Source organism: Notothenia coriiceps, unplaced genomic scaffold (genome assembly GCF_000735185.1).
Source record: "Notothenia coriiceps isolate Sejong01 unplaced genomic scaffold, NC01 NC01_scaffold00031603, whole genome shotgun sequence".
Lineage (NCBI taxonomy): Eukaryota > Metazoa > Chordata > Actinopteri > Perciformes > Nototheniidae > Notothenia > Notothenia coriiceps.
In genome coordinates, this window is record NW_011364304.1 from 208,858 (window position 1) to 235,033 (window position 26,176).

Below are 26,176 nucleotides of genomic sequence, written 5' to 3' on the forward strand. Positions count from 1 at the left end.
GTGGGGGGGCGGAGCAGTAAGCATGCGCTGAGCTGGCAGACTCTGGGCTGGTCCTGACGGGCTGGCTGGGCTCCGGGCGGATGGCTGTGCGCTTCAGACGGTCTTGGGGGAGACTACCACCAACACTCAGCGTCTCCTGGAGTGCTTAGAGACAATTAAAATAAAAATAAAAAGCAGAAGAGACGCGAGGATAACTCTGAGGAAAGGACAGACACATTATAGCCCCACCTCGACATCTGGAAAAGCACCGAAGAAGGAGACGATCCTCCCCCTTTACCCCATACCCCGTCGCCAACCCGCCCTACCCTACCCACCACTTCGTGCCATCCCTCTGGTCTGATCTGCCCTCCCACCCCGCCAGGAGGACCACGTCCATCCACAGGAACCCCCCACTTGACCAGCGTTGCCATCAAGCGATGCGCTTTGAATTTAAGAAGAAATCCTCTATCCGTTTTTGATTCACAACACAACCAGTGGCTTCATTTTTTTTCCTCAGCGGGAACACTTAAGGTTACGGATTTGGGTGTTTACACTTTTTGACGGGTTTCCAGTGGCTTGATAACATGAAGAATAGATCATTCCACGGCAACAGACAAGACTGTCATTCCATATATTAGTCTGTATTTGAACAACCAGCTGTCACATACGCTGCGTTTGAGCTTATGTATATTTTCCCCCATGCTTAAAAATCTAACCTGACAATGGTCTTGGAACGGACCGCCTCTACAGACACCTAGACATATTTTTTCAAGACGTATCAGCTCTATAATTTCGTGTTTACCGAAGGAAAAAGCGACACATTGACGAGGAGTCATTTGACACCGACGCTGCTTGAGCCATAGGACTTTGCGTGCGAAGTTTGCACCGGGAAGAGGGGGGCCAAGTCGGAGATATCTCGGGCATTTCCACGGTATTTTCACTGTAAGGTAAGCAAGGAGGAGCGTACCCTATAATGCATGTCCGTCCTTTATGTCGTTTCTTTTGTCATGTGTGTCCACGTTGCTCTGAGTGCGCAGCTACAATGTGAAAAATTGCACGAGTTCAAACAGGGTAGTGACCTATTTTCAGAGACTCTCCAGCGGTGCGCCCATATCCTGCAGCCTGGACTCCCTACACTGTCATATTCAAGGCCGTCGGCGGACGTGCCTTTACCTGCGTTTGTTAGCACTTAACTGTCAGTAGCCTACCTACTTCCACAAGGTACCGAACACTCTTTGGCGTGTCTGCATCCCCTCTTGAACTAGCATCCCCTTTTCTCAACCCTGAGACATTTTCAGAGAATCACAAATCCTGTCCTATAAGGGCGTTCATCACAGCCCAGCCAGCTGTTGTGCAAGATGCAGGCTTCCACTGAGCTCTGTGATGTTCTGTCACAACATCTGATAAAGAGTTCAACGTCTACACACTGCTGACATTCACTTAAAAACAGTGCAGTATTGGTAAATACAACTGTGACCCCCACATCAGGGGCTAAATATCAGATGTCTTCATATTATCCACAAAAGATTACATATTAGTATTTCATTTCACCACGTTGTACATGACAAAGTGTGCTTAGATTTTTATTTGTATGCATTTCTAAATGACCACAGTTTACCATGAGTTGTCTTTATGCTCAATAACCACTTGTTGGTGTTATGGCTGAAACTAGTAAACATTTTAATTTGCAATCTTAACATTTTTGTTAGTTAGTTGAGGCCAAGCATGTAGTGCAGGGGGCAAGAATGAGCACAGGCACAGAGGCCTAGATAAAGAGCTATTTTCCTCCAATTAAGCAATTCCACTGTCCCTAAGCCTAATTGTGTTCACACTGGGACTGAGTTTGGGATGGACCTTCTCCCCATTGGCTGCCTCCCATGGGCCCATTGTTCCGGAAGATGTCAGGGCAGAGAGCCGGGCCCTGCCAAGGCAGACCTAACAAGCCCTTTGCTGGAGTGGAATAAGGCCTGATCATTATAAAGCATTAGGCCACAATGCAGATCGAGGCACACTCAGGGGGCTGCAGTTATATTTTGGATCAGAGTATGATGGCTGTTTATTTCCAAGGTGACTGTAAAGGATTGTATGAACCATATGACGTGGAGCTGCATGAGAGAAACTGTCACACAGATATATGAGACTGGAGGAGGTCTGGCTATGGGCCCACTGGACCTCTCTCCAAGTATGTGGGGAAGAGGAGCAGCGAGGGAGGCCGCACAGGCTTTATGCAGAGGAAGGACTTTGATTTCCCTCTTCCAGATCCTGCTGCTATTTAATCCACAACCCCCCACTGAACTGTGACCACAGGTGCTCTTCATGTCCAGAGCCTGCTCAATGCATTGTTTATCCAATCAGCTGATGATCAGTTCAGCTGCAGGTCAGCCTAACATCAATCTGACAGAAAAACTGGGGCCAGACGGAGAGGCATCCATCACTAACGGGCCGGCACACTGGTTGTTCAAGCAAGACTTCTCTTACACAGCACTTAGTCACTGCAGAGAAAAAGGCTCTCAGCACCACCATGAAGCCAGATATCCGCTGGGGTCCAGCTGTGCATCCCTGTGGTGGCATTCCACACTCTCAGGATGTGTGCATGTGTTTGTGTATGCAGACTTTTTTTGCTGTACATTTTCTTGTCCTGACTGCATGCTTGGCCAGATGTAGATACTTGGACAGCTGCTGCGTGCAACAGCTTGCACTGAGTTTTGGTCAGAGTTTGACACCAATTTGCTTCGACCTTTGCAATTACAATGCTTGAAGATAAACCATTCAAAGGCTTTCCACCATGCCTGTCTCTAAAATCAAATGAGAGGTGTGGTTGTCACTTCACCAATTTGCCTGTGCTTTAAGATTCCGTCCCACATCACGAGTGTGTGACATCATAGCCCTGAGGTCCCAAACTGTGGGGGTTAGGCAGCTGCTTTATGGTGGAAAAGGTGGACCCTAATGACATATTCCTGCGTCAGAGAACAACCACGAGGCATGTGGTAGAGGGATGGTGGGAACCCACAATGCACTTGTACTTATTGCCTTAAACCAGGCTAATACAAGGGTACCACATTTAATGTAAAAAGAAACAAGTTCAGTTGGTTCTTTCATTGTGAGTAAGGCACCACAAAGTAACTGTCATCCGAACATTTTTGTTTTTTCACAGTGTTGTCAACCTGTTGTGAGGCCACTAAAATATGTTTGCGACTGAAGTAAAAAAACTCTGATGTGGCCGAGGACTGCTACCAATAATTGGGTGGAATATAAGTGGTACAAACTACAGTGGGAGAGCCAGTGGGAGTGTTTGAATTGATATCACAGTGGGGTTTCATAGCTGCTGGGGATTATGGTCAAGCTGAAAGGCAACTCAGCAGCAGGGAAGGGAGGATTATAGTGGGCAGTGAATCAGGCGGCATGCAGGGAGAACAAGGCACCTGATGCACGCTTACATTTATCTTCACAGGGATAAGCGGCACTTTATTTGAGATCGCCATGACACAAATGTCCTCTCTTTGGTAATGAAAATGTGTTAGCAATCAGATTTCTAATAAGACAATGGTGTTATTCATCCATAAGTGTGCTGAACAGATGAAACGTGACTAGTGTCATATATAATATACTTGCAAGTCCCAGTTCTTGACCTTTGTTTAGGCTGAGAATGTCAGAGGAGATGCTTGATGTAGCCAGATGAAGCTTCAGTGAAATGAACTACAGAGGGCATGCGGTCTACGATCTCCATTGTTATATTGTCATATTTAAATAAAGTGTATAACCCTATGTACACATATATTTACAGAAAAACATACCAACTCAAAAAACAAGGGAGTGTAGACCCCCTTGGCGGAGGTCTACACTCTTCAAATGCCCTTCAAGTTACTGAGATTATTATTGACCCCTTTACTTTGTAAATCATTTGGAGTTTTTGAAAATATTGTAGTTAACTGATATCGACTGTACAGTATACCAATGGATTTGATATGTGCCACAAGGATGAAATCCTCAATTGGACTCTTTAAAATCTAAGTTAAAACGAAGCTGAATCAATAGCTGAACTCAAGTTAAACTGGTAAATGACAGGGAATTGCTCTCTTGGCTCTCATATAATTACAGTCCAGTTCTGTCAATTTTTCCACAATATCTTATCGCTAATCATTGCCATGTGTGCAGCAGTGGAGGTGACACACTCATTCTTTGCAGTGCTGCAGTGTGATGTGTCTATATGGGGTGACAGCCAGACTGGAGGACCCATACATTAAGAATAGACACAGCGGATACAGAGCTTGACTCACACTAACTTGCAAACTGAAGGAGACCAGCGCATACCGCTTTGCTCCCTGGCTGGCTGGGCTCACGGAGCATGCATTTTTCTCCAGTTAAACTGTAACCACTAATCACCTCTCGGCCTCACTGTTTCCTCCTGGAGCAGGCCATTCCTGGGTCCCCAGGGTGGGTTTAAATGCCCCTTCTGGCACAATTTGGTCTATCCTTTTCAAAATCACCTGTGTGGGACATCCCAAAAGAGCACAGACTCTTGCTCTTTCTGCTCGGATCTGCCACAGGGAAGTGTAGGGGTCAGTTCCTCTGTTGCAAGTCTGCAGACCTGCATTTCCAAAATAAACACAGACAACTCAGTGCCTCACTCCAGTTACCCCGCCCTACCTCTTCTCATTCTCCTTAATGCTCCTTCTGCGCTCCCTGCTCAGTGTTTCTATCGTGAGAGAATTTCAGCTTGTAGAACCTTTCAGACAAAACGCAGACCATGTCTGGGGCAAGACACATTTGATGAGGAAAAGTAAAAGAAAGAATAAAGGAGTAACGCCAGGACTCCTAAGAATAACAGCAATCTAAAGGAGCTGCTAAGGGTTGGAGGGAACAGAGGAAAAAACTATTTTTACAAAGACCATTTTGGGTTTCTACCAATATACCTGAAGTTTAACTTCTGGTTGATATTAAACCTATATCCAGCCGGAGCTTTTTGATATCTGGGAGCTGAGTTCAAGAAGCTGAGTTGTACAGTAATATGCTCACAGCAATGCAGTTTAAGTGGAGACACAGCTGGTTTGTATTATTATTTACTTGCTTGGCCAACACCCTGAATTCTCCAGTTTACCCTCAAACAGCAGTTCAGTTTGACTGAGGTATGTGTGTGTGTTTGCTTGTTTGAAGAGAAAAAGAAAGGGAGGAGCCGGACAAGAGGGGCTCTGCCTGTAAGACGGGTGAGGAACAACATGCTGGGCAGGGAGAGACGGGATTGATGGTGTTTTTGAAAGAAGGGGATGAGGGGTGAGGCATTTCTGAGACTCCAATGAGGCTGTCAAGTCTGGGCCCGGCTCCCTGTCTGGGCATATCTAGTCCTGTCAGCTAGCTTCCAGACTTTGCCCCCTTCACCCCCCCCTCCTCCCTCCATCCACGACTCCCTGGGACTCCATCTCCTCCTTGCTTGTAACTTTGCTTCTGCTCCCTCTTTTCCTTGGTCCCTCCCTCGCATTATCGTCTCCCACTTTCCATGAGCCCCCAGCTTCATAAGTGACGCTTGCAATTATATAAGACATTCTCCATCTTATACATGCAATAAAGGAGGGAGAGAAAAAAAAGTTTGGCCTGTAAGTGTTTACCTTGGTGTGGAGATGTTGCCAGCACTAATTTAATTCATATGTACCGTGGCTGTTTTTGTTCTTATGAGGGGAGCCTTATATTATTTGGAAATGTTTGAAAGTAAGATTTAGTGAAAATAATACTTATTCTAACCTTAGATACTTTAGCGAAAAACCCCCTTTTATTTGGTTGTTAATAGTTAATAATTCACTATCAGTGGCCATCTTGAATAATCGCTGTCTTAACACATCCTGTATTTCTTTTTTTACTCAACCGATTTCTTCTAAATGCCCATGCTCCTTGTTTGCTCAGGTCTCAATAAATGGTGCCGTTAGTCATGGTGAGCAGGGCTATTCCTTAATTGATTCTAAATGTCAGCATTGATTCGGGACAGAAGAAGAGTGTGTAAGAGCACGAGTATCGCCCTGACCTTCAACACTAATTGAGATCCTCTCTTAGGCTCATTCTTTCCAATGCTGCCGATATACTAAATGAATGCATTCGTCCACGGCACATTTATTAGCCCTTGCTGTGTGTTTCGCCAAATCAAAAGAGGAATGAGATCCAAATCTTTGTTTCCAACAGATCGCGCACATGCCAACAAATCTAAATCAAGAGTTTAATGCTACTCCATTTTACAGCATTATGCTCAATTCTGTCTGTCGCCATCTCACTCGCCCTCCATCTGTCCCTTTGCATCTGTCTCTCTGCTCTCTTTTTTCCTGTTTCTCCCTCTTGGATGGAGCCGCAGAAGATAAAAGCTGTAGGGTGGAGCCTGTCACTTAGTTGAGCTAGAACACAGACGTACAGAGAGAAACGGAAAGGGAGGGAGATAAAGGGAGAATAGAGAAAAGACTGTCATATTGACCTTGTCTTAATGCCAGCCTTGGTGGGAAGGGACACAGCGCGGAGAGTTACTCAGAGAAAGCAGGCGCTCCATGTGAGGAGGGAGAACACAGTTAAGTTGGCACAGCCTCACAAGGAAAAGACAACACAAGCCTTGTGTGTACATATATCCGTGAGATCACTGGCGAGGGAGGCAGAAAGGCTGTGATGAAGGTATAGCAGACAGTATGGGGGGCGCGCCCAAATTTAAAGAAGCAGGAGCTCACGCTACAGTGTGCGTTTCCCCAACACACACACATGCAAACACACATCACGTCACTTTGTCTGTTAATTGCTCTCCTCTGTTTTGTATTCCTACCTCTTCCTGTTTTCTTCCCCTTTCAATATGCTTTGGTTTTGGAATCTGAGCCCCTGCCCTGTCCCTTCTCTTTGTACATAAACACTCTAATGCACACATATATAAACTCACATGCTAACAAACACACACCAACAAAGAAACTCCCAGTCCGAAGCACATCTGGCTCTGCATGCTCCCCCATCACCACCCCTACCCCTTCTTGGCTTTCTCCTGTGCAGCGGGGCTGGTGCACAGGTGTCCCCCAGCCCTCTCCAAGGACAGGGAGTGGCCGTCCAGAAAGTCTGGGACAAAGAAGTAGCAAAGTTACGACACCGTAGACGTGTCAGATTGGCTCAGCAACACCACACAGCGATAGAGAGCGCAACCAGCACCCCACCCCATGTTGCCCCAAGCCTGCCGGAGGGCCGCGTTGCATAAAGCTGTTGTTGGGATCATATTACCATGGCCATTGAATGAGAAGACTTGCTTCCCAGGGAGTTCACTATGTGCTGTTGGCTTATTGAGTTGCAAGCAAATTTAAGTGGCTGGGGTCATTGTGTACAGGCAAAAGGGGTTTGTTTCTCATGCGTGTGGTGCCATAATATTCACGTCCAGGAAATGACTGTGAGACAGGCGCACCCCTCCCAAAGCTGGAGCGGTACCACAGCGCTCTGAACTGGTCTGAACTCCACAACACAGCCAACATGCTGTTCACTAGTGTGTGTGTGTGTGTGTGTGTGTGTGTGTGTGTGTGTGTGTGTGTGTGTGTGTGTGTGTGTGTGTGTGTGTGTGTGTGTGTATGGCTGTAAAAAAGGGGCTGCATATGTGTTTATGTGTGCAAATACTGAATGCCTCCATACCTCTTTAGCTGATCCTTGGCTTGAGATTGTCACTGAGAGGATAGACCATGCACATTGTCAAGCAACTGGTGCTGAAATATACCCCGGTGTTATTGTACGAAAGTTTCCATACAATGTCCTCCCTATTAATCTGCCCTTAGCGTGCTGTTAACTGTGTGGGAGAGAAGGGTATAGAAAGAAAGAAAGAAAGATTTTTGGACCTCTTCCCGCTCCCTCCTACTCATGGCTTAGAACTGGGGTTGGGTTTTCACCAGTGAGGGAATATAACAGACATCTCCCGTTGAGTTCAACCGCAGCTGCTTTGTACTCTGTTGTGTTTTGAAGTGAGCTTGAAGCTGTGGTTGTTATTAAGTGATATACTTTTCTACATCATCAAGTTTGGGGATGCACACCTGTGTGTTTTGTTTTTAGGGCTGAAGCCCTTTCTTGAAAGGCTTAAACCCTGCTCTGGGATTCAGGGAGTGGCCTGTTGTTTGTGTGTGTGCTGAGGGAACCTGGTATTTTAAAGATTTAGGCAGGTGCCAGAACTTTGCATTCCTTACCTGACCTTGTGCTCATTTCTGCTGCCTTTAGGGGAGGTCTGCCTCTACAAAGCCTGGAAACCAGGGACTAACGCATGTGTTTGTGTGGGAGTGAGTGAGTGGTGTGTATGCATAGATCTCTTCACAAAAGCATAGCAAGGTTTCAGCTTTAATCTTGGCCCTTTAAAATGCAATAACCTCACTCTCCATTCATGATTAAGTGCGCTTTGTTTGATAAGATCAGTCTTTGCATGCCTGCATCTCTACAAGGCTGAGCATATCACTGCATATCCATTATAACTCAGAGAGGTAATACATACGGTCTTGCATTGCCCCAGCAAGGAAATATGTTGTGTGATAAAAGTATAGATCTCAAGTGATAAAGGTCAAATTCCAAATACATATTATTTGAATCTCATACTGCCAGTTTAGGTGTTAGAATAATGCTAATGTTGGTCTGAGTCAGCTGGAATGACAGCATTTGGTGTGGGAGTAGCAGAGAACCGTCACTTCCCAAACAGACCCTATCCAGCAGACACAGCTGGTTAGTGGGCTGATCTAAGGCGGAATGAGCTGTTGTGCTTTACAATCTTCCAGAACAAATCCATTCAAAAGTTCCTTCGGTACCTTCAATAAAACAAAGGACTCAAAATAACATGTTTACCCCAAGTTAAGTTTTGGATATGCACCAACTGTTAAACAGAGCTGTTAACTTTTATCGCTGTGCTTTTTCCCTACATTACCCACCACTAGCCTCAGACAGTTTTTCCTCTTTCTCTCATTGGCTTCATTTCTTCTTTTCTTCTCCCCCCCCCCAACCTCTTTTCTTTCCTCTCCTGTTGCTTTCCTACTGAGCGTGTTGTGGTGACGCCCCTGCTTTGGCTAGCGAGCCGACTCCAGACCCTGTGATTGCGCGCAGGAGTCGGAGGATTGCATCACTGCCTGTGGGGAGAAGCCACAGGAATGAACTGAAAATGGGGGGAGAAAAGTAGAGCGAGAGAGAGGTTGATAAAGGAGAAGAAGAGGAGCTAGCAAGGAAAGGACGATGGGGACATAGCCTGAGGAAGTGAGGAGGAAATCGACAGGGAATTGGGCTGGGGCAGATCATGCAAGTTTTTGTTTACTTGGAAGTAAGGGACAGGAAGATGAGAGAGGAGGAGTGAGATTTGTAGGGAATGCATTCAGTGGACTGCAGGAGGTAGAGAGGCCCAGCAGAGTTAGTGGGAGGTCTCCTTCCACACATACTTCTCTCCTCTTCTCCTCTTCCTTCCTCTTCTCCTCTCACGGATGGTGGTAGGCCTCCTGCTGGGTTCATTGGTTCCCCGCCGCCCTTTGCTGCGCTATGAGACTGCTATGTTGTGAAATGCCCCACGTTATTGTAAGATTAGTCACCAGTTTTCAAAGCCTACAGTATACCGTTGTGCGAAGTTCCTTAAGCATTAGTGTTGTGCTGGTTTAATGCTCAAACTCTGAGTCATCGTCCACTGGAGGATTATCTGTTTATCACTGATTGCTGTCCTGATGCTACAGTATAGATTTAAATTGTTTTAGTTGATTAAAAACGTATGGATCTGATTTTTAAAGGGAGTAGGCAGAAGAAAACTTACCATGAATTGAAACACATGTTGCTACACGTGACCCCTCAATCACATACTGTTAATGTCATATAGCAGCTACTAGGGAATCTAATAAATGGACTGCGGCTACGGGGAAGTTTCCTAGTCTCGTGCCAATGTGCAGCTACTCTTTCCCCTTATACCTGCCTCTTTTTAAATGTGTTCTAGCAAAATAGTCGTTTTTTCTGCTTTAATTGCTAAATCTATGTTCTAATTTTGAAATACTCAAATGAATTAAAGGATGGCAATCTAGATCTTTTAGTCTCAAAACTCAAATTGGATAAAGGCAAGCATTATTATATTTATCTGATAATGCATGCTTCTCTTGAAATTCATCAGTCATCCTTTCGATCCATCCCACTCTGAGTCAAGTCAGGTCACTGTGTTGTGTGATAATCCCGGGTTGAGCAGGTCACAAGGCTTACTGACACAATGTGAAATCTCAGTCAGATGGCTGTTTATAGATCATGCACGGCCTAATCTTACAATATGGTGGACTAAGTGAAATTGCTGTCCTGTTGAAAGGCCTCCCTGGATGCAGTTAAGATGCACCCACTCACACTATCCAGCTAATGTTATATTCAGCCCACACAGCCATTAATATTAAACCTCAGACCAAAATCAACGAAGCTGTCAGTAGCTTTTATTTTTGCAGTGTTTCTTCACAAAATCTGCATCTTGTCTGGGTAAAAAGCAAGTATGAATGTAGATCTATATATCTGTAAGATCTTAATACCACAATACTAACAAATAATTCATAAATAGAGGCCAGCAATTATTCTCATATTGATTTAATGATTGTTTTGTCATTTAAATCAATTATTACATTACATTACATGTCATTTGTTAGATGCTTTTATCCAAAGCGATTTACATACTCAATACTGTGGACAATCCCCACAGGAGCAATTTGGGGAGAAGTGTCTTGCCCCAATTATCTATCACATATGAAAATTGTAAAAATGGTCTGTATCAGATTCATTTAAATTCATCTATCAACTGATCAATTCATACACCAGGTGTTTCAGCTCGAGCTATGGCTTGACAACTCTTATATTGAAACATGCCATAGAGGTGGTATGCTGAAATGTCTTAGTATTTAGATTTTTTAGAATCATCATAATCCAGTACAGTACACAAAGATACCTTTTACTGTGTACCTAGATGTCCCGCTATTCTTAACCGAAAGTTTGTCAATCTAATGTCAGGCTGTTCATACCAAAGTTTGCATCCTAACAAAAGGGTTAGTGTTCAACCACAAAGATATGTTGTGCTAAGCGCGTGCTCTGCCTTTCTCATGTAGCAGTCTCCTTTGACAACAAACCGCAAGTGCGTCCCGCCCTCCTCGCTCGCTGCCTCCCTCCCTCCCTCCCCCCCTCCTGGCACCTTCCCTCCCTGCCTGCCCTCTGCCTGGAATTCCTCAGTGTCTGAACGCTCTGGCTGCAGGCCATCGGTAGCTCGCTGAGAAGCTTCCTGTTGCTTTCTCTCCCTCCTTCAATCCGTCTATCCCTTACTTTTTTCTTTCCTTCCTTCCATCCCTTTCTCCAGTCTCTTGTATTGTCTCTGATATTTCCCTTCATCTTCTCCTTCACATCGTTATAACTTGGTTTTGTGTGCTTACACTCTGTAATTGGATATATTCCTATTCTCCTCTTAAAACCCCAAAAGAACAATCTTTTGCTTATTTTTCTCTCTGAGTTTAAGCATGAACACATGTGTCATTCAGTCTCTGTACAGCAGACGTTGACGTGTGCTCAAAATATTTCCTTTTTCTTCAATAGCCCTTCCCCAGCAGTGGCTCCATGCATGCTGCCATTACATAATCAGTTGTACGATCCTGTGTGCTCTTGTTGCAACAGGAGTAAGGAGAACAGGGTCACGTTTGGATTGACAGTCGCTTTAACATTTGTTTATCTTGAAGAAATGGTGGAAAAAGAGGAAATAATCAGGCAACGAAAATACCATTAAAGACAGCTAGGAGTGTTAGGTGAGATAAAAAGGAGATGAGAATTGGGAGAGAATGACAAACTGAAAGAGGAAACAGAGCGGTGAACTTGAGAGAAAAACAAAAGTAAAGAATATAGCGAGAGAGAAAAAGAGGGAATGAGAGGCCCAGAGGAGGAGGAGTGGAAACTGAGGTTTCCTGTCTGAGGAGGCGGCTGGCTAAGGAGGACAGAGGCAAGAAAAAAGACATCTCTCAGCTGTGTATGTTTACGTGTTGAGTTATCCATCAGGGTTGGAGGGTGGAGGGCGTTTGCGAGGGCTGTGGCTCAAATGTGTGTGTGTCAGCGGAGGTGGGGTCACTCATGGCACTTACGTCAAAAAACATCAGCAATGACAGAAGAGGGAGTGAAGGAGTGACCCGGTGTGGGCCTGTTTTCTTGAGTCTCGAAATCAGTCACAAACATACTAATAACTGGATATTAACCTGTCTCACCTTAGCCGTGTGAACTTTTCTGTGACTAATATTGCCTGAATTTGATGAGTCTGTAAATGTTAGGTAATAAGTATTGTTAATGTAAACCTTTCTCCTTAGCCCCAGTTAAAGATGTAAAACCCAAAAGTCAGGGGTCAGAGTTCACACCACACCCATGCCGCAATCAGTAACCTTTGACCCTTTCCTCCACACCTGGTGGATGGAAAACCAGCAGGTCTAGACATGAGCTATTCTACAAGCACAGGTCTTTACACATCACTGCTTAACCACAAAATTACTAAACCAAGGGAGCACATTTACTAAACAGAGATGTCTACTTTTAGTTTATTCATATTTGGTCACCTTTTAAAATGGATTAATTCAATCAAGTTTCTGCCCCAGAAACACGAGTAAAGATAATGATTGGTCTGCAATTCCTCACCAGTATCATAAGGTTTTAGTAACTCTGTAATAACTCTTAAGGTAAAAGTATTCTTTGTTTTGTGTGCATCTTATGCTGTTATCTCAGTTTCATAACTTGGTCTTAAAATTATTAGTTTGGTGATCGATAGGTGTCGGTACTGTCAAGCTTACGGTCCAGAAAAGAGAGACTCTATTACAGAATGGTCGAACATATATGATTACAGACACAACAGCCATAAAGTCGAAACACCGGCTATTAAGGACGAGACCAAAACTAACTAGTCAACCCTAGTCTTTAGACAATTATTGTTGAGAGGTTTTTAATCACAAAAACCAATGGGACTAAAAAGCACCTGCTATGCAGCCACTGCTAGTCACCCACGGAAGTGAATCAAATCCTATAACTAACACACACATAGCAACACATAAATGTAGATAGCACGGAGCAAACCCATCGGACAAACCTAATAAGAGTAAGAGGCTTCAAACAAAGGCTTAACTAAACGGGTCACCTTAAAGGCTTCAAATTAGAAAATCACTGAGCACCACGTTAACTGCTCTCTCACCGCTATCTTATCAACGACTTACAAAACCAACACGTGTGATATTCAGCAGAGTCAAGCATCTTGATTTGATCAGAACCAAACTGGCCATGCCAAGTAGACATACAGGATAGATTGTCACAGTATACTCACTAATTTTCAACATATCCAGAGCCTGAAGAGGTTATTGAGTTGAATTACAGCAAGATATGCAGGAACTGGTACTTTCTGCAAGTTAAGTTGAACTGTAGGATGGTCATTAAGGGTTTTATAAAAACATGTTAAAGCCCTTCACACGTACAATTACATCGGTAACACAAGTGGTTAGACGCTCCCAGCAGGTTCACCTCTCTCTTTGCGTTCTGTGTGTGTGTGTGTGTGTGTGTGTGTGTGTGTGTGTGTGTGTGTGTGTGTGTGTGTGTGAAAATGAAAAGAAAGCAAAGAGCCTCAGGGAGAGATGGCTTACCTCCTACAGACCACCTCCCAGGGCCACAGCGGGAGGCAGATTAAGTTACAGCCAATCTCAGAGGGGGGTCACACAAATTGTGCACACACACACACACACACACACACACACACACACACACACACACAACACACACACACACACACACACACACTACTCTCTTAAACCCTTTATAGGAAATAAAATATTACACAATATGATTTTATACCCTGTAACATAATCATCTTATACTGGTTATGCTCTCTGATGCTTTTTGTTGGCTCTCGATGCTGCACCATCAGATGGAGCAGACTGAGCCGATATGTTCAGATCAGATCAGGCTAAAGATCAATCGGTCGCAGCAGGGGTGAAAGGTCAGCTCTGATCCATGTGAGCCTAGCCTGGGAGCGTTGAGGTGTTGAAACACATAGCCGTCCTATGACCTGATGCCCCAACGTGCTAACTCACCCATTGGCTAACTCCCACACCCTTCAACCTCGACCCATGCTCACCCCCCGAACACACACACCTCTTCAAAGGGCGGTTTCCTTATGCAATGGGTGGACGTGGGGGTCGGGTGGGAAGGGGTTATGCAGGGGAATAGGTGACAGAGGTTGCTAAAGAGGACACACACAAACCTCTCTTTCAGGACTCCTTTTCCTCCACCACTTCCTCCTCCCTTCATCCTCACCCTTGTATATCCTCGCTGTGGCCCCTTTGGTCATCCCTTCTCTCCCCTCGCTCTGCTGTAGCCCGTGTTTACTCTGTGAGAGAGAGAGAGAGGGCCCAGAGAAGGGACAATGCCGCCTTTCAGAGAGACTGTCGACCCCACGGCTGAGCAAGGAAGTCTGCATGGGGGCCAGCCAACACCCCTTTCACAAACTTCACAGCCATCCGCCACTGAGCTTTACACACACACTCACATATCACGCTAACGCCATACTCCTGCCTTCACTGTATCATTCTTTCTCTTGGTTGCCCTTTCTCTTTGTCTCATATTTCCCACAAACCCCAGCGTCAGTGACTGTGGCTCACGTAACTAGAGTCCAAGATCCACATGCTGTGAGTCACTTCCCAGCCAGTCTACATTTTCTCCACTAAAAAATTAGGAAGGGGGGTGGGGGGTACGGCAGTAGGGACTGATTCACCAGAAGCTGCACTGGCCCGACTTCACTGGGAGAACATAAGTGCGGTATGGCCTGCGGGTAATGTAGATATCTTATGACTTATGACTTTCTTAATGAACCAATTGTCTTAAGGTGTGTCCAAATCCCAAAAATACTTAGTTTATTGTCCTATAACAAAAAAAAAGGCATTTTTACTTGAAACGGTTTTACATAGAAAAACAGTTCCTGATACCTTTTCTGTCAATAGGCTAATGGATTAATTGAATCTTTTCATTTTTAATAGGTTAAAGTGAGCAGTTAGTAGAAATATTATGTAAGCTCATTTAGTAAAATTATGGAAATATTGAATACTGAAGCACTCATGACACACATGAATTAAAAGGAAAAAGGATTTAACAGCATGGCAGCATTGTCATTTCTCCTTCTGAATCATACCAACACTGATTTTCATTATGTTCACATTTTTAATAAATTGTCTATACAGTCCATTATGGAGGTTAAGTAATGGTTTGCATGCGAAGCAGCTGCCTGAGAAGGGCTTTAGTGTGTGTAGACCCCTGTAGCGCTTCACAGTGAGAGCTGTGCGATCACATGATTTGAGGTGCCAGAGTAATTTACATCCTAGTTGTATGGTTCCAACATTTCCATATCGGTTTTTTTATTGTATTTTATAGTTAGGATTATATCACTGATGGAAGCCAGCTTTCTGTTTGTCTCCGCAGCTGATAGGATTTATAGAAAGGTTAAGCTGACTCTCGGTCCGTGCCTCAGGGTAAGGGCTTTTGCTCGATTAAAGTGGATGACAGACGATTTTCTGCTACTTTAGCCAAACAATAAAGCCAAAAGTCTTGGCAGGCTTTGTGGTAGGAGTTACAGTAAATTAGTCACACCCACCCAATCCAGAGAGAGAAACAGAAATGTGGTATTAACCGCAGCTTGTACTAAATGAGGTTCATATCCGCTTTGACAGAGCCTCACATGTTTATTTTCATAGCTAATGGCAGAATTTGCCCACACAAAAAAACTTCTATGGTCAAAATGATCATTAGAGCAACTACCAACAATATTCCTTTATCATTACACAACTGACCTGGGTTTAACTGATGGAAACAATCCATTTAGCATGCGCCAGAGTTATGATGGATACATTTTGTAAAAGTAGGATGATGGAGACATTATTAGACAGGGGTGCATCTGGTCCTTACTGTAACAGTTAAATGTCAAATTATATAAACAATAAGTCAATTCTCAATAAATAATAAAAAAATGTCTCTCTCTTTATAACCTAATACCAGGTCTTGTCATTTTGTAAAAGAGGCCCCCATGCAGAGCCTGTTGCCTTCTCTTGAATCGATGCTCCTTTCTGTACTTATATCCCTACTTAGAGCAATTTCAATTGTTGAACCTGAAGACACGATCAAGATGGACCGGGTATCATGTGCTTGCAAGTGCAGTCTATATTAAGATAAAAAACGATAATATGTTTATCTATATGCATGTGAGAACCATGAACGAGTACTGTATATACAGTATACAGAAAGATCTCACTGATAATGGCATAATGCTCCTCTGTGTGAATGTTCATACAGTATGTTCTTCTGTTTGCATCCGTACGTGTGTGTATCATCATCCTCTTATCTATGGCTGAATGAGTCTTTACACCCCCTCTGGATGTATGTGCATGTATGTGCATGTATGTGCGTGTGTGTGTGTGTGTGAGCTTGTGGCTGTCCCTCGTTGGGCTGGTGAACCTTGTGACCTCTCTTCTCCGTGCCTCCCAGACACAAGAGCTTCTCATGTGGCCTCTGGCCAGTCGCTCTCAAAGCCCACCATTCACTACCTCCAACCGTGGCTTCTGTGAGTGTGTGTCGATACTAACCTGTTATAACTAAAGCCTTGAGCTTTAGTTCTCGCACAGAAACAAAGCAAACACAACATGTTCCAACCAGGAGAAACACTTTTGAAATCGCTTCTGGAAGTCTATGAACGTATGTGTGTGTCTACACTTCATGCGACACACAGGATCTCTTCTACATGAATTTGAACGGGAAATATAGGACCACCCTGCAACTGTGCGGCCCGGCCCCTCGTGTGTGTGTGCCCGCCGACGGTCCGCGCCCCAGCGGTGTGTTGCCTGTGTGTGTGTGGTGGTGTGTGTGTGTGTGTGTGTGTGTGTGTGTGTGTGTGTGTGTGTGTGAGCCTGGTGAGAAGGGGCAGTGAACCCTAACACATTGTTGTGGAAAGCTCGTCATTAAACCAGCAGAACTGTATAGCACCGCCTGTATGTGTTAAGCAGCACATGCTGGATTAGGGAACAGTCAGCATTTGTTTAAGTTGAAAGGATCTGGAATCTCTGTCTTTCAAAGAATTGTATTTCTTCAAGAGCTTTTTCTGTATATTATTAACCATTTGTTATTGTTTCTGTTGCTTCAAATATGATTTCCTTCAAATATGATTTCAATTGACTTGCTGCAACCAACAATTTTTTTCTTTATTAGTTAATCTGCCAATCATTTTCTAGATTATTATGTCATTACTGATCTCAGAAATGTCAGATAATGGTTAAAATAGTATAATAAATAAAATAGTAATGGTGTTGTTTTGACAGTCCAATCCATACTACGTGTTCATGAATGACTACTTAAATGTTTAACCAATTATCAACAGTGACGATTATATATATATTAAAAAAAAGTATTATTATTATGAGCTCGACACATTTTTTAAGCTCTCCTCAACCGCCCTGACTAATAGGGTTCATCTACGTGTTTGATTGAGTAGAAGTTTGCTAAATTCCTTGCATGGTCCAACACGGGGATGCTGGTTCAGTCTAGTTGCAGAGAGAGGAAGAACACAGCTTCACCTCAACATGACAGCTAGATGGAGCGTCCTGCCCACATCCCTCAGGCTGGGTCCAGAGGTCAGTGTGTTTAGAGGAGGGAGGAGGTCCAGCTGGCCTCGTAGCCCCGGGGGGGCTGCCGGTGGGTCTCAAAGGTCCATGGGGTCTTAAGGTGCACACTGTGGGGGCTTGAGTGGGGGCAATGTGACAGGGTGCAAGGGCCGGTGACTGGCCAAAGGGTGGGGTTAAGCAGGGCTGGCGGTGAGGGTGACCATCTGGATTGGATTGTAGAAATTCCTCAGGAAGAGTGCGCGAGTAAAGGTCAGCATGGAAGAAGAGGAGGGGGTCTCTCGGATGTCAATGTGTGTGTGTTTATTTTTCTTGGGCTCACTCAGTGTTTCAGTTTACGATTGTGGTCAGTTTACCATTGTTGGAGAGAATGTCTTACCCTGCGGGATTGTGGAATGTGAGATGCTTTCAACAACATTCACGTGGGAAATATTGCAGGTGGGGGGATCTGACTGTCACTGTTTCACATCGGAATGCAGCATTTCATTGTATGTGTGGCTATATGAAAACCAAGCTGTCCCTCATTGGCCCCACTCGGCCTAACGCTGCCCGTCTGTGTGACTGTTTGTGCAGGTGGGAGGTCAGCGGGTTGTGGTCATGCTGTCCCTGGACGAGCCCCTGGACCTGAAGCTCCCACGGCGGATAAATGGGCGGGACAGAGGGGCCCGTTCACCACCCCACTCTCTGCTGCACCCCAAGAGAGCTCGTCAGCTCCGCATGGCAGATGATGGAACCGCAGTCATAGAGCCTGCTTCACCAGGATCTCCACACTCAGGTCGGTAACAACTCAACAACGCATAACACACTAAATTGTGAAAAAAAAAACCCGAAATGTCAACCTCATGTTTATGGGAAAGTCACAGGATCACTGAAGTAACTCAGATTCATCCTCTGAGGACTATGAATATCTGTACACAAATGTACAATTCATCTAACAGCCAAAGCGGATGCATGCTGCAAAGAGTCCCCGTACCAGATCCCCGAGGTGAAAGGTTATCTTAACAGGTGTGTGTTTATTTTTCAGGTGTGCAGGTGGTCCCTCATGATCGGACAGACACCCCCACCCCCCCTGCTGTGGACCTGAGCATGTCGCCCTCCTGCCGCCACACCCCCAGCTCTCCAGAAATGACCAACGGCAACTACTTCCCCTCAGGGGTGAGTCTGAAACTTAAAGACAAACACACACAGACCAGCTTTAATTCTGCCCTCCACTAGGTCCATTGTTTCCCTGGTCTTTGCTGACCTCTGAAATAATAAACATCGTCTTTCAATGCAGTAGTGAACGGCTAACACTTCCCTGTCTACAGCAGAGAGTGACTCAGCCTGTTGGGGTCAGCAAGTCAGGAACAACATTGGGTTGTGTCACACTCTCTCAATAAGGGAATACAGCTATGCAAGGGGTGGGAGGCCTGTGTGGCAATGAGTGTGCATGTGTGTGTGCATGTGAGAGAGAAGGGAGAAGAAGCTCTTATCAAACACCTCTTGTGTCCCCAACAAGTACCTCAACTCAATGGCCCCACTGGCATGACATGTTAGTGTGTGTGTGTGTTTATAATCCAATTTAAGAGAAGGTACAGCCATGCAGACCTCACGCCACCTAATTCAATTCCCTCCCAATTGAATTGAGATGAGCTGGCTGGGACCATTCAGCCGACCCACGTCCCCCTGAGTCCTAGAAAGCCCCCCTACCCCACTGTTAAACAACCTCATGCTTTACTTATCTCCAGGGGACATTATAGGATGCTTTCCGTCCCTCCTTACTCTCTCATACAGGCTTCTTATAGATGAACAGCTGCACAGACTCATACTCACATGTTCTCTCCCCCTACAGCATCTCACAAAGCAGCGCACATAGTTTTGCATGCAGAGGCAGAGCTCAGAGCAGGGAATTTGCCTCATTTTATGAAATTTGTCACATAGGCATTTCTGACATAGCTGACGATAAGATACGATTAGACAAGCACAGGATTGTGATCCATTTGCACCCTTATTCTCTCTGTGCTTCCCCTACTCTTGGACTCATGTGTCCTGTATTCAAAATGTCCCTTTTTAAGACTCTGTTTTCTTGAGCCTAATTACTCAGTGTGTGCGTGTGCGTGTGTGTGTGTGTGTGTGTGGTGGGTGCATTAGCGTTTGGAGCCCCAGCAGAGGCTCAGTGAATTTAGCTGCTCTCCTGCAGCGCTCAGGGTTGAAGGGGGGTCTTTTAAAACGCAGCGGGTGACTACCAGAGTGAACATTTGAGTGAAGAGATGAGATGCAATGTAGACAGTCCGCATCAGAGCTCACACAGCCGACTAAACAGGAGATGTTTACCGTTAGAGTTCTGATTGTGAGCATCGTGAGGTTGTATTCTAGAGCTCAAATATGACCCATTTTAGTTTTTGAACTAAAGCTAAACTCGCGTTGCTCTTTTTCTGTTTGTTTACTAGAATTCTCACATGTCACAGGCCTTTCAGTTTTTCATGCCGATTGGAGCTGGGGGGGGACTTCACCTGCCGTCCTCCATGTTTATCAGCCAGACAAACGACAAGAGAGCGTCTCCTGACCTCTCGGCAGATGAACAACTGGCCTGCCACTGGAAGAAGGTAAGATCGAGAAAGAAGAAGAAAACCCATTCATGGTCAGCCCGATATCCCTTCATCATAACAATTCCATTGAAATGTTTTTACTTCTCTAGTGCCATCTGCTCTTTGACTCCCTGCAAGACCTGGTTGACCATGTAAACGACTTCCATGTCAAGCCCGAGAAGGATTCTGGGTACTGCTGCCACTGGGAGGGCTGTGCTCGCAAAGGGAGGGGTTTCAATGCACGGTGAGGAAATCAGACACTTGGGTCATTTATTATCAGTGGAGATTTCAATATTTCAAGACACTTATTTTGGTGTTGCTGCAGGTACAAGATGCTCATCCACATCCGCACACACACTAATGAGAAGCCCCATCGCTGTCCCACCTGCAACAAGAGCTTCTCCCGCCTGGAGAACCTCAAGATACACAACCGGTCACACACAGGTCAGTGGTAGAGCTGCACACACACAATAAGTCAAAGCCAAAATCAATGTTTTCCTAAAGCGGCAACAGATAAGTCCTAGTGGTATTCTTTTGATGCCACTATCTTAATGACATACTGTATTTGTTTTGCTTTCTGTTTTGCTTCAAAGCTACCATCATCACTGCATTTGTTTACAAACTTCACAGTGGAGTAATTTACATATCATGTTTTCTGTCCGCAAGAAGCAAAAGGAAGCAAGAAACTTAAAGAAACCAAATTTGAACTAGAAAACCACATTTCAGTGCTTTGATAGAGAAGCAATATTTCTAAGAAGCAGGTTTTTTACTAACTGATCTAGATCAGTATAAATAACTTTTTTCTCATTCTACCTCTTCACGTTCTTCGCTTCCTACTCACCTGGGCTCTTTTGCCATGCAGGTAGAGTTTCCACAGTTTACTGGGGAACCTTTCTAAAAGGCAGATGTTGTGAATATTCTATAGTCATTATATTGTGCAATAACATTCACTTTATAATGATAAATCAAAGGAAAAAGTTATCTTTTGCCACAGATATTTTGTAGAGTAAAAGTGAAAGAATGATTTATGAATTCTCAACATCTGAATATCCCCCCCCCCCCCCCCTACAGGTGAAAAACCCTACATCTGTCCTTATGAGGGTTGCAACAAGCGCTACTCCAACTCCAGCGACCGCTTCAAGCACACACGCACACACTATGTGGACAAGCCCTACTACTGCAAGATGGTGGGCTGCCTGAAGCGCTACACAGACCCCAGCTCACTCCGCAAGCACATCAAGGCCCATGGTCATTATGTAGCCCAGGACCAGGGCTCCCCAGGTGGGGTGGGCTCCCTGCTGAGGGGGAGTCAAAGTGGAGTGCTTTCTGGCGAAGGGCGGAGGGATTCCGAGCTGTCTTTTGTGAGTGCAGCCCACATTATCATCCCAGGGGCAGCGGCTGCTTTCCTGGGAGGCCATGCTCTGCAGGGTCTGGGGGGGGGGCTAGCCATGTCCTCCCTCAGTTCTCGGCCCCTGGACCTCAGCGCACTGGGCTGCCCCGGCTCCTCTCCAGGCACCTCCATTCTGTTCAACGGCTCCCATCTGGGCCTCAGCAAATCTCATCTGCTCTCCACAGCGTTCTCCTCTTCGTCCCTGGGCTTGTCTATGATGCCAATGCTGGGGGCCTCGTCTGAGCGAAGGGCCCTGAGCCAACAGGCCAAGAGGGGACGGGGGGCGGAGGCTGAGAACGAGATGACTGGTGGGGTCCTCAACCTCTCCACGGGATCCCATGATCCTCTGTCCTGGGTGGTCATCCCCCCAGGCACCGTGGTGCTGAAGCCAGCTGTGGTCAACTGATACACACGCACATTCCAGAAGAGCTCAGGGGGGTGGGATGGGAGGGTGAACGCCACAGTGAGGGTACAGGCGGTCAAAGGTGACAGAGGTTGGCTTGCACAATCATATCCAATGCATTTCAGTGAGGTTGGAAGAGGAGAAAGCTATAGAGATACTCATCACATCCTCAATCAGCAGAACATAACACTGCACCTCATAAATAAGTATACAACGCAAGCCTCTTGTTTTGATGGGAAAATAAACTCGGGGCCCAAGAACCGTATGGCTCTGTATTTCTATCACAAGGCCTGACAATGGGCTCCTCTTTGCCCTCTTATTTTTTATTTTATACTTTCTGCATTCCTATTTCCTGAACGTGACAGTCTTAGTGCTCTGTGTTCTTAAAAAGGTCCTGATTCATTCATATGTATTTATATGGCTGTACTTGATCGACAGTGTGCCTCCAGTCTAGCAGTGAGATGGATACACCATAAAACTGAATGACGCACTCACAGTTAGACAAACGTGCACTTAGGACGATTCTTCACAGTTGATTTTTAAGTATTGACCTATTTTTCACAGGCTTGCTGTGATTAATATGATTGAGACAGGCTTGCCAAACCAAAGCAAGTGAACTCAAACAGTCTTGGATTTGCAGTTTCAGCTCAATTAAAGACAGCACTTAATAGTGTCACCTGGTAATAGTATTGAAACCTCAAATCTGCTGCTAAGCTTTCAGCTCCTCCAGTGTAACATATACTGGGAGAGAGCACTAATGACAATCTATCCCCAGTTTGGGGAGGGTGACCAACATGGACCAGCCTAGTCCAGGTGTACCGACTAGGGGCTTCTACGACATAGAGCCACAGAGGACTCAACACAGAGAAATGGTGTTGCATCACCTGACAATGACCAAGTGAAATTCAAGGCACTGCTGTGTCTGGCTCCTCCTTCTGGTAGGACACGATACACAACATCCCGCTTTCCATTTACAGAGCTATTCCTGTTTTTACTTCTGGATTGTCCAGCTGCTTTCCCGTAATTGAATCAACACGGCCAGATTGTGTATGAAAGGGCCAGTGTGGTGATAAACACTAGTGTCTTGTTTTGCTTAAAAGTGACTCGACCTAAAACCAGCTGTGAAAAACAGGTGGTTGCCAATTTAAAAGCCCAACTTGTTGGTTGACGTTTTGTCAGAAGTTCAACAAGTCCGATGCCGTGCCAAAAATACCTGGAGAGGGGGAAAGGGATTTTACGTATTGTGCCAGGGAAGGGGGTGTGATGCACTCAATGCCACATGCAGCTTGACTGACTAGGAAGCCACACTATTGTATTGCAAACTGCCTCATATACTCTGCCCAAAGCGGCATAAAAAGAAGACTAATTAGATGTTTGGGAAAAACTTTTCTCACAGTTCGATTAAGCAGTCAACACGCACTTACCACACACAATATTCCTTACCTGTTTATGAAATGTTACTGCCAATTCATTGTTCTTTAAAAGCTAGTTTGCTCTTTTTCAATTTGTCTGCAAGGGTCAATTCTGCTGTGGAGTCTTTCCAGGCTTTTGATCCTCAGTGTTTATGCATGTAGGATGTGGAATCCACAGGGTGGAGGTAGGGGAGCAGGAGAGGATCATCACAACACAAGGAACATTCCCTCAAGAGACTGTCACACCCTCCTCTCTCCTTCCCCGTCTCCATCACTGCTTATGTTGGTGGTTTTACTTTTCGATCGCCCATTCCTACAAGTAATTGCCGTTTTACATTGTTGTCATTCTACACTTTTTGTTTGGTTATGTTCCGACGAGACATTTTTTTCTGATGTTGAACTTGCTTCTTGTGTTGTGTGACAGCTGCTCTGCGCTCAGCTTTCTGCTGCCAAGTGTTTTTGAAGGGTGGAGGAGAGGACATGAGGAGAGGTTAGGGATTTCTTCTAGAGCAGTGGTTACCAATCCGGAGGGATTTAGGATCAATCTGGATCAGATGATGACCACATTGATATAAGGAAGAGGTCATCTTTGCTTTTTAACTATGCTAGCAATGTTGCTCTTTGGAGGGACAATCCAACTCTACGGCCCAGAACGAAAAATCTCAACAAGTATTGGATGGATTGCCATGCAGTTCTGGACAGTATTCCTTGCACATTGTCATTGTTAGCGTGTTACATTGGCGATTATAGTATTAATGGCTCGAGGCATACGGCTGCACAGAGCTATCTGCTGGCATGGCTTTAGTACTTTTAGTAACTGTTCGTCTTGTTTCCTGTGAAATACTAATCATGGCTAGCTATTCAGGGAAGATGACACAAAATGTGAAATAGAGAAAATAACTCACAACCATATATATCCAAACTGAGGCCATTATTAGGAGTCATTTAAGGAACCACAAGCCAAAAAGGTTGGAAACCACTGCTCTAGGGGTAAAATATAAAAAATATATATCTAGTAGACCAAATAATATCACATTCCTCCATGACAATCACATTAAAGTACAGGGGATTACTTAGATAGGGTGTAGGGACCAATTATATGTCTGTATGAAGTGTCCTAACAACATTATCTGCTGGGCTGAATTAGATAACCATGCTTCCTTTGTTCTGACTTTTAATTTTCCACTGTTAGATAAAAGGAAACCATAGAGAATTAACATCCAACTGCGAAATGGCGGGCAGTGCTGGGAAAGCGTGAGAGCAAAGAGAGACAGGATTGGCTGAATGAATGGACAAGGGAAAGCGAGAGATGAGGGAAGGGACTGAGTGCCAGCGGAGGAAAAGAGGCAGAGGATACTTTGCTGTGCAGCCGCCCTCCATCTGGCCACCTAGCAAGCAAACGGCCCTCTCAGCTCTGAAGTCACTGGCTGTGCTGTGCCCAATGTGGCAGAGACTCACAGGCATACCAGCCCGTAGAAAACTAGGCCACTGAACTCTTTCTGCCCTCTGGATTTTTTCTTTTCTTATAGATTAAAACCCAAACGCTCAACTCCCCCACCTCCCGGCCACAAAGCATTTTAGCAGAGATGAGGAAAACAGGCAGACTAACAAGCTGCATTCACAGTAAACAAAAACAAATATAACCCCTCGCTATCTGAGGACAAGCTCAGTGTTGACCCTCCCAAAGGCCTGCGCGGATTCACAAACATACCTATGTTTCTGCCTCAGTAATTCTTAGTCATCTTTATCACAGACAGCCCCTCCACTCTATCTCTATTTCTCACACACACACACACACTCTCTGGCTTCAGGCTGGGCACTGAAGTGAATCTCTCGTTGCGAGTGGACAATCCTGGCATGTGATGTCATCAGAAACAGGTGTTAAGTAGGCTAGACATGGTTTCCGTGGCAACAGTGAAACCCACAGATGCGGCGGCTCTCCTCCTCCCTGTCTGTCTCTCCTCTGCAGGTCGAAGCCGGGGACAGAGAGAAAGAGGCGGCAGAAAGCTGAATAATTTGACACGGATCCTTTCAGGGTCCACATTTTTTTCAATATCAAATAAGCTGTATGATCCATTAACCCTTTGAGCTCAGTCTGTATGAACTGCACTTTTGTTCCCCTCATTTGTAAAGACGGGGATGTTGTCACATCCTTTCTCAGTGTACAGCGTAATTCATTATTCTTTTGGAAACCAAGAATAATTGTAAAAATCATCCACAGTTGTCACTATGTCTGAATTTGATGTATTTTTTTGTTCATGGTATAAAAGTGGTACTCACCCCTGGAGATGTTAAAGTAACCCTCACTTACTGCTATCAAGAGTGGAAGGGAAATCCAGGGCACACAATTTGCGTTAGCTAGCTGATTCAGTGTCATTGTAAAGGGGTGCCATTGACTGAAGTGCCACAGAGTTGCACAAAGGGTTAATGATAAGACTAAGGCCACGCAAGGCCTGTTCCAAGTTATGTTTTTTGCACATTTGTGAGATATGTCAGTATTTTAATTTTTCCAAGTGCCTTTTTATTATAGGTAAGATATAGAAGTTATACACTATATGAAAAATGATTATATGAAAATATATATTTTCCTGGCATCATGTTCTGTGGTTGAACATGAAGAATTTTAGAGTTGTAAAAGTCTCCAATTGGTACAACATAGCGGTGTTCTCCTGTTTTAGAGGAATTTTATTACGATATTGATAATAATGTCAATGAAAAGAAAATGTTTAATAAAGTTGTATTTGATACAAGTTGTGTATTCATTTCTGTTCCAAATATACAAAAACATTACGCATCATGAC

General features: G+C 44.8%; 1 protein-coding gene across 1 annotated transcript; it reads left to right on the top strand.

Annotated features, from left to right (window-relative positions):
* The first annotated feature begins 34 nt into the window (after nucleotides 1–34).
* glis2b (GLIS family zinc finger 2b) lies at nucleotides 35–26,119 on the top strand. Its single transcript, XM_010788117.1, has 7 exons — nucleotides 35–926; nucleotides 18,177–18,378; nucleotides 18,628–18,758; nucleotides 20,033–20,188; nucleotides 20,281–20,414; nucleotides 20,496–20,614; nucleotides 21,242–26,119. Exons 2-7 carry the CDS (start codon nucleotides 18,201–18,203, stop codon nucleotides 21,964–21,966), a joined length of 1,443 nt encoding a protein of 480 aa, XP_010786419.1. The 5' UTR covers nucleotides 35–926; nucleotides 18,177–18,200; the 3' UTR covers nucleotides 21,967–26,119.
* Nucleotides 26,120–26,176: the final 57 nt, after the last annotated feature.

Excerpts from the sequence above, each read along its gene's own strand:
- glis2b (XM_010788117.1), top strand. The coding sequence starts at position 18,201 with ATGCTGTCCCTGGACGAGCCCCTGGACCTGAAGCTCCCACGGCGGATA. Across the intron at positions 18,379-18,627 it reads ACCAGGATCTCCACACTCAG|GTGTGCAGGTGGTCCCTCAT; the intron begins GTCGGTAACAAC and ends TTTATTTTTCAG. Across the intron at positions 20,615-21,241 it reads ACACAACCGGTCACACACAG|GTGAAAAACCCTACATCTGT; the intron begins GTCAGTGGTAGA and ends CCCCCCCTACAG.